General features: G+C 39.8%; 1 protein-coding gene across 1 annotated transcript in view; it reads right to left on the reverse strand.

The window, feature by feature from the left end:
- Positions 1–14,510, reverse strand: part of LOC137502984 (uncharacterized) — a 196,676-nt gene that overhangs the window by 72,221 nt on the left and 109,945 nt on the right. Inside the window, exon 2 of the mRNA XM_068230277.1 lies at positions 8,667–8,788. Within this exon, the coding sequence (XP_068086378.1) occupies positions 8,667–8,788 (122 nt within the window). The remainder of the gene's footprint in view (positions 1–8,666; positions 8,789–14,510) is intronic.

Consider the following 14,510-nt stretch of genomic DNA (forward strand, 5'->3'; position numbering starts at 1 on the left):
ATTATTAAAAACAAGCCCTGTTGTCTTATCACCTAATTCTTTTCTTTATTTATTAACACAAACCTGAAGATGTCAGCAATAGGGCGAAATGGATGAGATGCAGCAAAACAGCGGACCCCATACTCTGGGATAAACGCTAGAAGAGCTAATTATTAAGACAATTATTAGCGGAAATGCGCACAAAATATCGTTCGTACCGTCTAATCGATTGTATAGCGCCACAGCAAGTAGTGGAGACTTTGCATGTGCTGTGAGGAAGGGTAGCAGGTTTTGCCAAGGGCATGGACACTATGGTATGGTTCATCCGCTTGCCGCGTGCATGCGTCAGTCTGGGAGTCTCTTTAGTGTCTATTAGTTTCTTAGGGTGTAGTCAAATACTGAATGAGTTTTAATTGTATAATCACGCGGTTCTTCTATTTAATTGTAATGCATGTGTAATATTGTTCCTTTGGTGAAAGTTTTATTGTATGGCATGGAATCAAACTCTCAACAACAACAAAACTGTCAACATTTACCTCTGTCGAAATTCGTTCAGAGAGCATAAAGAAACCTTGCGCTTTTGTAGCTTTTTTATTTTTTTTTGTTTTAAGTTTTGATGTATATCCCCCAGCCCCACCCACACGTCCGTCCGTCCACTATATCCCACAAACCCGGGTACTCTTTGTGTTTTTTGTTGTTTTTCCCCCCGCACTTTTAATTCCCACTCGCCGCTACTGTGCGTCATCTGTTTTCGTATTCTTTTCATCCTCTTTACATGCTCAAACCATCTTAGTTTACTCCCATCAATTCTGTCATTTAGGTTTTCCTTTCAGACCTCCTTCGTTTCTCAACCTGTCTTTCCAGTCATACTTCTGAGGTATTTCATTTCACTGGCCCGAATTCTACTCTCCTCCCTTCCTGTCACTGTGTACAACTCGCCTATAATGGTAATTAAGACAGTCGTATGAACATTATAAAACTCACTTCGGTCGTTTTATAAACATAATCGTGTCTTATTTACTGTCATTATAGGCTTGTTGAATAATGTACTATTCTTTCTTAATCCGTTTACCCTGCAGGGTCGGTTTTCCCCTCGGGCTCAGCGAGAGATCCCACCTCTATCGCTTCAAGGACAGTCTCCTGGAGCGCGAGACTTTGGGTCGGGTATACAACTGGAGAGGAGGACCATTACATCGCCCAGGCGGCCTCACCTGTTATGCTGAACAGCGGCCTTGTAGAGGGATGGATAGACAAGAAAGCGGGAAGGAAGCGGCCATGGCTGTAAGTTAGGTACCATCCCGGCATTTGCCTGGAGGAGAAGTGGGAAACCACGGAAAACCACTTCCAGGATGGCTGATGTGGGAATCGAACCCACCTCTACTCAGCTGACCTCCCGAGGCTGAGTGGACGCCGTTCCAGACCTCGTATCACTTTTCAAATTCCGTGGCAGAGCCGGAAATCGAACCCGGGCCTCCGGAAGAGACAGATAATCACACTAACCACTACACCACAAAAGCGGACATGATGTCATAAATATACCAGGCAACATTCAAAGAATGGTTCTCGCACATATCAAGAAGAGAACAGATTATATCAAATCCATAGGGTACGAAAAATCTTTGTTCAATAAATTAAAGGGGAGTAAAAGGGTATGGAGACAAGTATTGTGAGGATACAAACCATAACTCTGTCTACCTCCCAGACTTTTTTTTCTGTGGGGTCACTTTAAAGACCTGATGTATGTAATGACGGGGCGTGGATAAAATATCTGGGGGTTCACTGTTTAACGAAAAATAACGTGTTCAAATTTATTGTTATTTGATTTAGACGTGTTAGGCAGACTGGTGTTATTTATGCTCTTGTCTTGACGTATTTACTTTTCATAAAACACTTATCGCTAGTTAAAAGTATATTATGTACAACATAAACTTAGGCTACGTACACCTATTGCGATACATTATACCTAAAATGCAAAATCGCGACATTAAAGTCTCTTTCTACCACATTCGGCAAATTTTAATCGCGCGTTTTTAAATAGTGCTCTCTAGTGTAATTTCAAATTCTTCTGCATCCCTCTTGACCTCTTCTACCCGACTGGAGGTTGCCTTTAATCCCATGATGCATCTGTAGATCGTTTTTGATTAGTCGTTTGTCATTCATGTTTACAAGGTGTCCCCTAGAATTTCACCCTTCGTTTCCGCATCGTGTCCGTGATCTTTTCATTGTACTTGTAGAGCGCCTCATTTCTCCTTTTCTTCCAGGTCCCGTCAGTAGTCATCCGCGGCCTCAGACTTTTCCTCAGAATCTTCCTTTCCTTCTTCTCGAGTTCTTACGGCTCCCCTTTCTATTTAAAATAAGACACTCTGAAGCAGGGGGGTGAAACTCTAATAGGGCTTTTGGTTTCAATCTGTAGCTAGCTTCAGGTAGTTTCAGTCTCTTTTTCTAGATGGCGCAGGAGGTCATTCATAAATAGTTACCTACACGTTCTGTAGATAGCACCCAAGAAAGCATGAAATGAGCGTTGTTAATAATTAAAGGCAGTTTGTCTCGAAGTCAAGTATTTAAAGTATTTCAAGTCTAACCTCAATCAGTGAGCCCTTCTAACAAATTAAAATAGTCATAAAACGTCAAGCATTGTGGAGATAATATTGCTGAATTGCATCGAATTCGATTTTACTCAATCGATTAACCTTGTTCGAACTTATATCGATTTTAATCGATAGTTCCAATGATGCTACAGTATTTGTGTTGTTTGAATTCCAAGTGCTCATGTGCTTGTGCTGTAAATCTTCGCTCCTTGTGCTTGTTTATTTGAAATATATCTTCGCCAGTCCTCCTGAAATCCTGTATTTCCTGTTTGAGTACACATCAGGGGCTGAAAGCTGAATGGTTCTATTAATGTAGTTCTATATATTTCCTGTCTCAGTGCATTTAATTCTGTTATTTTTATTTTCATGTGGTACTTGGATATTGATGTGATACCCCATTTTCTTGCATATGGTGTGCTCTGTTGTCTTGCTTTCGAAGGGATTTCTTATTTGTTATAATATCAGCTTTGTGTAAATGTGTCAATCATTCATTTGAAATTAAAGCTGCTTTGAGGTGTGTGGTTATGTTCTCAGTAACATAGTATGCCATACGAACTAGGGGTATCAGATCATTATTTACAACATAGTAAGTACTTGGAAATAAAAATATATGAATTACAATGTATTGGGCATGGAAGTAGTAGAACTGCATTATTATCGCCGTTTATGGGCTGGGGGGGCGAGGGGCAGGGAAAGGATGGGGGAGGAGCCGTAAGCATACCCGGATGTGCGTCACTGTGCCGGATGTTAATTCTCCGCGCTATCTGTTGATAGTAATACTAAGGTATTGCATCAGAATGCACACTGTGGCGCTATCTCGGAAAAGAGACTAAAACTACTAGCGCCAAGTGGCTTGGAACCGAAATTTATCATTGAGTTTCATCTCTATTCTATTCTATCCTCTTTGCTCTGAAGCACACACACACGTATACATCCATCCATGAATGACCAGGCCCCACTAATTGCTGTCCGTTTACAAAAGTCTCTGCCCTCTTCACACAGCAGGCGGTCCGGCTCGCTAGTATTACCTGGGAGACAGTAATCCTGACTGACATGCCTTTCAATGTTGCTCATGCAAAGTCAGTCTCTTCACACATACATAGCTGCACGGAGACAGCTAAGTTTGAACACAGGGCTTCCGAACACCATCACCACACATGATAATTGTTTCTTGGTTCGACTCCAGAGAAAGTCCACTAATTCACAAAGTCAATACAGCGAATTCAAGAACAGCGGGCACACAACAGCAACAACTCAACAGTGCTAGTCAGCGCTACAATTATACTCACAATAATGACAATTAACACTGTTAAGCTCCAATCGCTTACTCCACGTCGGTACACATACAGTACTCCAAGGCAGTACACACACAGTACTCCACCATGACGATCAGCACTGGTGTCGCCCCAGTCCGACGACTGAACTCCAACACTCCCTCAATGTTCGCGTCTAGCCTCCTTCTAATATCTAGGTAATAGATACTGGAACATTCGCGACTCGGCTAGAGACGGAACAATCTCGTTACACCTTCCAAAAAGCACACGGGGAAACCAGACGAAGTACGTAATTGGGAAACCAGGCCGAGTGTGAACTCTCCGGTCTGACTCACCACTCCTTTCCAGGAAGTACCGAAGAAGACAGGCCTGGCACATAACACTATTTTCTTCTTATTCATGTGAAGAATATGTCCTTAAAGTTTGGCCTACCTTACTGTTTTGCTGACAAATGAAGATGGTGTACTGAGTTTTACAATTCTTCTTCATTATTGGCAAAGACTACTTGATCATCTGGATAAAGGGTATCGAGAAATCGATTTTTTCAAAGTGGGATATAACCATGTAACGTCAAACTCCACTGCCCCACTATGGCATTAACATATTATATATATCATGTATAAGTTGATTAAATACTTCTTTTCGATTTTGGCCATCTAACGACCACGGAAAGGGTAACGCTGTGCATACATCTTGACCCTCCTTTTCTTGACTTCCAATCGTTCTTCATTCTTTCACTTTGATGCTTCCTCCTTTTCATGGAAACCCTTGAATTTTTATCTCTATCTTCTGAAAGTTGTTCTGCCTTGTATTATATCTTCTGTTATTCCAGTCTCTGTCATATCTAATTTTACTCCTCAGATCCACTGACTGCCATTCTTGCTATTGTAAACCTGGTTAAACACTCGTTTTGTCAATCTGCTCTTGTCCATCCTCATTATGTGACCAAAAACTTTAATTCTCCTCTTACTGGTCGTGTCTGACATCCTTTCATTATCTTCGTCCTTGTATAGATATTTATTCCTCTATGTCTAAAACTCTCCTTCCTCCGTTTTCAATGGTCTCCAGATTTTACTCAATATATTCCTTTCCTTTTCCCCTATCTCTTCTATTTCACCGGATTTCATAGAGAACATGCATTCTGAGGCATACAGACTCTCTGGTTTGATTACTGTGCTGTAGTGTTTGAGAGATTCTTATTACCGTAGGTATCTTTAGTTAGTTCCAGTTTTCATACTCCTGATCCGTTTGCTTCCATTAATCTGAATTGTTTCACTTAGGTATTTACATTTATTAACCTTGTTGACTTTGCCGTACTCTGTTTTTAGTACTGGGAATGGTCATCTTCTCAAAAGATATCTGAAGTCCAACTTTTCCTGCCATTTCTTTCAGAAGGTTGAGTTGTTCTAAGGCAGTCTCTATACTTCCAGACAGTGGCGAAGCGTGAACTAAGTAAGGGGGTAGACAGAGATTTCTTTTATTTAAACTGTTTAAGTCATATTATTATATGGAATTTTATTTTCGACGCATACATCTGTATTCAGTATTATATTAATAACTCTGAAAATAAGACAAACCCTATAACAACCTATAACCCTACGTGCACTTGCTTCATTTTTAAATATAGACGAAACAGGCCGCAGGAGTTGTCAAATAACAACATACTTTTAGAATAAAAATAGCAATATATTTCATTGTTAACGGTATCTAGATTTAATAAGAGAAATAAGAAATAAATCGTTCGTACAAGTCACCTTAAACAATATTCGTGTAAATCCGCCTGTCTTTCATTCCCGCAAATATATCTATTAGCCTACTCTCGTCTTGGAGTCAGGCGTCTTGCTAAGATTCCACAGAAATTTCTTCTCTATAGCTAGAGTTCCCACGTTAGACAGTCTCTGGTTGGTCATTCAATTCCTTAAATAGGTACGTTTTAATTCGTTTGAATGCACTCATGGCGCGTTCACTAGAAACTGACTTTAACGGAATATACAGCATCAAGTTAAGCAATTTTTTTTCCGTATGCGTATTCTGGAGTACCTTATTAAGACTGGAAGCCAATAGTTGTTGGGGTTATAATACCGCAACTAATATTGGCGGGCAAGAAAATGCACTTACTTGAAGGGTTTTGATGCTGTCATTCATTTATTAGGTGTAAGTTTACTATGCTTCGTATTTAAATATTATTAATTTATTTGTAGACGTGTCTTATAATAAAGTAAATTCAAATTAATAACATTAAAAGCATATCTAAGATGGTAGCCAATAAGAGTACCTTTATAAGAGAGATCCAAATACTAGCCAATGAGAGCAAGAAGAGACGCCGGTGAGTCTGTCTACTGGGCGGAGACATCTCGCCATAGGAAAGTCATAGTTCCACAGTCAGCACCTACGGATAGCGTTAGTGTTGCTCTATCTGAAAGGTTTGAAAATCAAAGGGAAAATACACAGAATGGACAGCGTCTACTTTCGCCTACGTGCTTCGTGTAACTAACGCGAGCCTTAGCATTGCTGAAGTGAGACGAAAATAAGTAAAGCGGGGAATACAATAATGTTACGAATCTGGAAATAATTAATGTTCTGAAAAGTAATTGAATTAACTAGACAATATTTCTTTCACAAAATGTTAAGGGTACAACGCTGTCTACCCTGTCTCCCCTACTTCCAGAGAGGATTGCTATGTCATTAGCGATGGCCAAACAGTTTACAACAACCCCTTTCTGCTTTGAACCTAATCATCTCAGGATGGAGTCCCTCTTATTTAAATTTTTCTTCCCATACTTTTATAACCTTTTCCACGACGCAAATGAAAAGAATCGGAGAAAGTCCATCTCCCTTTCTAACACCAGTTTTAATTTCAAAATTCATCTGAGATCTCTTCCATACATAAATAGATACATTCAGAAGTGGACAACATTAATATAGTAGGAAATGAGAAAAGTATGATGTCCTTTCTGACAACACGTGAATTTTGAGATGCAAATCTTCGAACCTGGATTCGAACCTCAGCTTTCCGGGTGCCAAGCCAGCGGCTAAGCCACTGAGATGAACAAAGCGTGTTTGTATTATTATTATTATTATTATTATTATTATTATTATTATTATTATTATTATTATTATTATTATTATATATTTAGGGTTTAAATCTTAATATGTCAAGAAGGAACTTAATTGCGCATAGGCCTGTGTACCTTTATATTGTTAAATAAATAAATAAATAAATAAATAAATAAATGTTGTTTTTTGCTAGGGGATTTACGTCGCACCGACACAGATAGGTCTTATGGCGACGATGGGATAGGAAAGGCCTAGGAGTTGGAAGGAAGAGGCCGTGGCCTTAATTAAGGTACAGCCCCAGCATTTGCCTGGTGTGAAACTGGGAAACCACGGAAAACCATCTTCAGGGCTGCCGATAGTGGAATTCGAACCTACTATCCCGGATGCAAGCTCACAGCCGCGCGCCTCTACGCGCACGGCCAACTCGCCCGGTAATGTTGTTGTTTGGGTTATCAGTCCATAGACTGGTTTGATGCAGCTCTCCATGCCGCCCTATCCTGTAGTTACCTTTGCATTTCTACGTAACTACTACATCCTACATCTACTCTATTCTGTTTGTCATCTGCATACCTTGGTCTACCCCTACCGTTCTTATCGCCTACACTTCCCTCAAAAACCAACTGCACAAGACCTGGGTGTCTTAAGACGTGTCCTAACATTCTTTCTCATCTTCTTGTCAGATTTAGCCAAATCGATCTCCTCTCACCAATTCGATTCAGTATCTGTTCATTTGTGATTCAATCTACTCATCTCACCTTCAGCGTTCTTCCGTAACACCACATTTCAAAAGCTTCTCTCTTCCTTTCTGAGCTAGTTATCGTCCATGTTTCACTTCCATACAATGCCACGCTCCAGACGAAAGTCTTCAAAAACGTCTTTTCTAATTCCTATATCAATGTTCGAAGTGAGCAGATGTCTTTTCTTAAGAAAGAATGTTCTTGCTTGTGTTAGTCTGCATTTTATGTCCTTCTTACTTCTGTTATCACTAGTTATTCTACTCCCTACTGTTTCCTTTAATATTTCATTTCCTAATCTAATATTTAATAATATTATTGATTTTGCGTCCCACTAACTTCTTGACGGTTTTATGAGACTCCGAGGTGCCGGACTTTTGACTCGCGGGAGTTCTTTTACGTGCCAGTACATCTACCGATACGAGGCTGACGTATACCACAGGGCTTTTTTTTTTTTTTTTTTGCTAGTGGCTTTACTTCGCACCGACACGGATATGCCTTATGGCGACGATGCGATAGGAAAGGCCTAGGAGTTGGAAGGAAGTGGCAGTGGCCTTAATTAAGGTACAGCCCCAGCATTATCCTGGTGTGAAAATAGGAAACCACGGAAAACCATCTTCAGGGCTGCCGACAGTGGGACTCAAACCCACTCTCTCCCGGATGCAAGCTCACAGCCGCGCGCCTCTAACCGTACGACCAACTCGCCTGGTACCACAGGACTGAGCCAGGATCGAACCTGCCAGGTTGGGGTTAGAAGGCCAACGTCTCAACCGTCTCAGCCACTTAGCCCGGCAATCTAATATTTCCTGCATCACCTGACTTCATTCGAAATTGCAGAGTGGTATGGACACAATCTTGGAGAGCGAGTAGGAGATGAAAATAAATAAATAAATAAATAAATAAATAAATAAATAAATAAATAAATAAATAAATAAATAAATAAATAAATAAATAAATAAATAAATAAATAAATAACTTAAGTAAATACAGCAACATTAGAATGACTTAAACTCAGCTAAAAAGCGTCTACTTACTTCCAGCTAGGGCAGCTATCAGTATAGCTATAGCCAAAAGGACCAGTCCAATTCCCCAACAGGCACATCTCTTCCACGACTGAGACCTCCTCTTATCCTTTGTTACATACAGCTTCTCCCCTCTGGAAACGAACACAAGAACAACATTAGTATGTACTGAATAACCATTCCAGTATATTCTACTAAAATGGGTAGCATTCTTTTAGAAAGATTGTGAATTGGGAACGAAGTGCTCCAGGATATTCATTTCAAGATTTTCGAAAGGTTTCTTCCGATTTTATTAAGGAAAAATTGCACAATGTTAAACAACATTAACATAAGAGATTGTGGCCAAACACTGTCTAGTAAAGGCTGAATACAACACTTTCTTTCAATACAGACATTGATATGGAGCTTCAGTACTCAATACAGCAATATTAAAAGTAAACAAAAAATATAGTGGCTGTAATTATCTACCACACCCCCGCCTTAATGAATTTGTTTACGTATGTCAGCAATCCCGTAACTATTTAAGAAACAGGAAAATTGGGCAATCTGTCTGGGAATTCGAACCTTGTCAATTTTTGGCACACATCTGCAGTTCATTTATAAGCAGGGCCACGACATGTCATCCTTTTCTCACTTTTATTCTTACAATTTGCATTATGCCGCACCGACACAGATAGGTCTTATGCCAACGATGTGATAGGAAAGGGCTGGGAGTGTGAAGTAAGCAACCGTGGTCTTAATTAAGGTACAACCCCCGCATTTTCTTAGTGTGAAAATGGGAATCCACGAAAAACCATCTTCAGGGCGACCGACTCTAACGATCTAGTTAAAGATATCAAAAATAAATGTACTTGAACAGTAGCAGAGCCATCTACAGTAAATTTAGACGGTTATGACAGTAGCCATATTTGGCTGAAACTGAAGATAAATTGAATACGTATTTTTTCTGTGTACTTATGTCAAACTAGACATGCTCCAAGTATGTCAAATACACCACAACCATTTACTAAAATAATATACGTACATTCATACTTAATATGAAGATTAAACTAAAATCAGTTAAAGTCATCCTAAAGCTGGTCTTTCTGGATTAAACTCTGAGAGCACATGATGAGGCAGTATTTTGAAATGAATACATCAAAAGAAACATTGTGCAAGTTTTCGTTTTCTTTCGTAAGGTAAATGGTGTAAACTTCAGGACTTTACATCAGTTTTGATACTTCTAATTATGTAAGAGGATTCGAATTTGAAACAATGCTTCATTAGGCATTTTAGTTCAAGTGTCAATTCAGGTTTTGAAATAAGTTCAAGAAGGTTACTGCAAACTCTACATACATACATACATACATACATACATACATACATACATACATACATACATACATTGTAGACTGTTATGAAATTCAGCGTTCAATCTGCAAGCCTCTGTCAATTTAGTAAACGCCGTCATAATCCTCTGTTTGTAAATAGCTCTATGGTGTTGTTAGTTCTATACCTCTTATCTTTAAATCGTTAGAAACTGAGTCTAACCATCGTCGTCTTGGTCTCCCTCTACTTCTCTTACCCTCCATAACATACTCCATTATTCTAATAGGCAACCTATCCTCCTTCATTCGCCTCACATTACCCCACCACCGAAGGTGGTTTATGCGTACAGCTTCATCAATCGAGTTCATTCCTTTGTTTTTATCTACTCATTCCGAGTACCCTCCTGCCTCTGTTCCCATCTGTTTGTACCGGCGATCATTTTCGCTACTTTCATGTCAGTTATGAATAACATATCCTGAGTCCACCCAGCTTCACTCCCATACAACAAAAGCAGACCTATGTAGAGATAGTTTCGTCCGGGAGCTGACTTCCTTCTTACAGAATACTGTTGATCGCAACTGCGAGCTCACTGCATTAGCTTTACTACACCTTGATTCAATTTCACTTACTATATTACCATCCTGGAAATACTTGAAATGATCTACCTGTTCCAGCTTTGTATCCCCAATCTAACAATCAGTTCTCACTGACATCACTCGTCGCACCTATATTCAACTTCCAAGGTATTACACTGCAGGCTTTCTGCAGAGTGTGAAGACTTACCAATTAAAAAAACAATTTCCTGGCATTTTTTATCTATGTTAGGGACTAGGGACATCTTAGGTGTTCAGTCCTGTGTGTTGGGGCTGTGTAAGATGACAGGCTATAGTAGGATCTGTTCTCTAGTAGGGCGCACCTAAATTCCTGCTATCCACATGTACGGTATACTATGCCATGATATTGTGTTCCCCTTGACTGACAGAACGAAACATGTTATTCTGAGTCTGAAGGCGTTTCGATTCAAGTTTATGTCTTAAAGTCTGGCTCCATAGCTAAATGGTTAGCGTGCTGGCCTTTGGCCACAGAGGTCCCGGGTTCGATTCCCGGTAGGGTCGGGAATTTTAACCTTAATTGGTTAATTTCGCTGGCACGGGGGCTGGGTGTATGTGTCGTCTTCATCATCATTTCATCCTCATCATGACGCGCAGGTCGCCTACGGGAGTCAAATAAAAAATCTGCATCTGGCGAGCCGAACTTGTCCTTGGACACTCCCGGCACTAAAAGCCATACGCCATTTTATTTTTTATGTCTCAAAATTTCGTTTTTATTACCATCTGTGCTAAAGTCAAATGGAAAAGCATTTCCACGACCTAAGTGTTATCAATTGCATAGACATTTAATGAGGATTGAATGGCAGGTAGAGAATACAAAACCGGAACAAATATTTAGGGTGTGTATTCTCACAGGAGGCAGTATACTAGTCAGGGGAGGTCTCAGGTATGGGGTAACTGATTTTTTCAAAAGTTCATCAAAATAAAACGATAGAGTGAAAAATAAAACAAACATGTGTCCAAAGGTTTGTGACATTAGCCGTTATTTAACGAGAATATGGCCCTTTAACTCATAGTCCTAATTCTTCCAATTACATCTATAAATTCCTCTGTGTTTCATTTCCATTTGTCACTGAAGGAATAACACTGTGATGTTGTTCACTTCTCCTTCCTAACCCTTTAAACTGCAATACTTCAACTGTAATAATTCCTATACGGGCACACCAACTGAATATTGTATTTATTTCATCAACATCCGCCACCCAATCATGACTCAACGCTCTCACAATTGTAAGAATCGCTGCATTTCAGAAAAGTTTGAAATAGGGCTAGTCCAGACAATAGTGTTCTCACTCTTCATCTACGGTGCCGAAACCTGGACCCTGCATAGCTGGAGATTTGAGAAAGACCGACTCCTTTGAAATGTGGTGGTGGAGAATAATTCTTCGCATACCCTGGACATAGGATTGCCATAATGTTCAGGATGAAATTTAGGACACCAACATCGACAAATTCTAACCACAGGCGCCGACTCCACGGAAGCATTTGCCCCCATACACATGGTGGTACGGAGATGCAATCGTGTTTTTGCTCCCGTAAGAATATTTGATATTTTCATCCTTGCCTCTGTACTCAACACCAAAAGTCGGCGCCTATGGTTCCAACGAGTGTATTTGGGTAATTCCATATGAACTGTACCGTCCGTTACCAAAAGACACGCTTATTATAGAGAAATAATAAGAAATCATACTTTATGTAAAACACCTAATTTACAGACCACTCCAAAATTATATAATATTCAATGGTATTTGTATAGATTTTTAAGTAACAGATAGGACGGCTCACGTGGAATTACACATTTCTCCATAACACGAATAAATGAAAACTATAAACAGCATTTATTTACCTTCGCTTAAAGATATTTATGACACAGAAGTGCCCTGATGCTAATATCAATAATACTTTTCTGAACTTGACACACTTTAAAGCAACTCATCATTTTTTTAAAATGTAATCATGAAATTCCTGCCAAGATATTTCTTTAAAATTGTATTGCAGCAATAATACCGGCATTGATTTTACAGATTCTACTTTCAGTCTATTTCTGTCGTCTGTCCATAGTGAATTCATTAAAAAAAAACCTTTCCATACATGCATTATGGCCAGGTAAACAGAAATAGAACTGAACCAGCAATTCAGAGTATTGCTCATTGGATTTACATTGCTTTAAAAACGGAACCCATTTATTACTAATACGGATACAAAATAATTTTCATCATTATTCAACACGTTGTTCCCGGGCGGAAATAGATAGCTTTAGTGTAGGTCAAGCCTGTAACCATGACAACGTCAGGTAATGACGCCAGACTCTGTCCGGCTCCTTTCGTCAGTCCAACATATTGCGCAGCTGTGATATCGCATCCGGGAGATAGTGAGTTCATATCCCACTGTCGGTAACCCTGAAGATGGTTTTCCGTGGTTTCCCATTTCCACACCAGGCAAATGCTGGGGCTGTACCTTAATGAAGGCCACGGCCGCTTCCTTCCCATTCCTAGGCCTTTCCTATCCCATCGTCGCCATAAGACCTATCTGTGTCGGTGCGACGTTAAGCAAATAGCAACCAAAAAAAAAGGTTGTTTTTAGGTATGTGTATATAACTGTTCAATTTGCATCTAGGGCTGATGATGGCACATTACAGGTGTCGAAACTAGTACCCTTATGACATGCGATTGATTCACAATAAAACGTTATTGTATTGAAAATGTGGACCTTTGAAAACCTTTATTCTAATGTAAACGCCGGGGTGTCAGAATTTTGTCCCGCAGGTGTTTCTTAACTTGCCGGAAGCCAACGATGCTGTGATCATGACGGTCGACATTTTGAACAATACCTGTAAGGGAACAGTTCTGCATTTGTCAAGTACAATATACTGGCAGAACAGACTGAACACACTGTGACCAAAGTGTACGTGTTTCGTCTGAGGGTTGTTGCATTACTCTGTGTTTTGTGTTGTATGTTTAGGTTATTACATAATACAGGCTCTTTCAATGATATCAATCAATCAACACTGGTCAGCTTTTAGGGCAGTCGCCCAGGTGGCAGATTCCCTATCTGTTGTTTTCCTAGCCTTTTCTTAAATGATTTCAATGCCACTGGAAATTTATTGAACATCTCCCTTGGTAAGTTGTTCCAATACCAAACTCCCCTTCCTATAAACGGATATTTGCCCCAATTTGTCCTCTTGTATTCCAAATTTATCTTCATACTGTGATATTTCCTACTTTTAAAGACGCCACTCAAACTTATTCGTCTACTAATGTCATTCCACGCCATTTCTCCGCTGACAGCTCGGAACGTACCACTCAGTCGAGCAGCTCGCCTTCTTTCTCCCAGTACTTCCCAGCCCAAACTTTGCAACATTTTTGTAACGCTATTCTTTTGTCGGAAATCATCCAGAACAAATCGAGCTGCTTTTCTTTGGATTTTTTCCAGTTCTTGAATCAGGTAATCCTGGTGAGGGTCCCATACACTGGAACCATACTCTGGTTGGGGTCTTACCAGAGACTTATAAGCCCTCTCCTTTACATCCTTGCTACAACCCCTAAACACCCTCATAACCATGTGCAGAAATCTGTATCCTTTATTAATTACAATCCCATTTATGTGATTACCCCAATGAAAATCTTTCCTTATGAAGATATTTTCACAGAAACAACGATTGGGATAGAAAAACCGAATAAATCGTAATTCGTAGTTTGTTGGTGGTTTTGTCTAATGATTTCAATATGCCAACTATAGTCAAGTTTGCAGCAGTGATGAGCCATTTAAAAAAAGATAATAAGGCGACGATATTTGCTTTTATAGCCTTACGTGACCAGTACTATACCTCCCGCCAATTCTCAGGCAGGCTGTTATATTCGATACGCAACAGTAATCCCATCTATTGAAGATGAGTGGCAGCAGAAGACACAAAGCACATCACAACAAACAATGTTCA

The sequence above is a fragment of the Anabrus simplex genome, chromosome 14 (genome assembly GCF_040414725.1).
Source record: "Anabrus simplex isolate iqAnaSimp1 chromosome 14, ASM4041472v1, whole genome shotgun sequence".
NCBI lineage: Eukaryota > Metazoa > Arthropoda > Insecta > Orthoptera > Tettigoniidae > Anabrus > Anabrus simplex.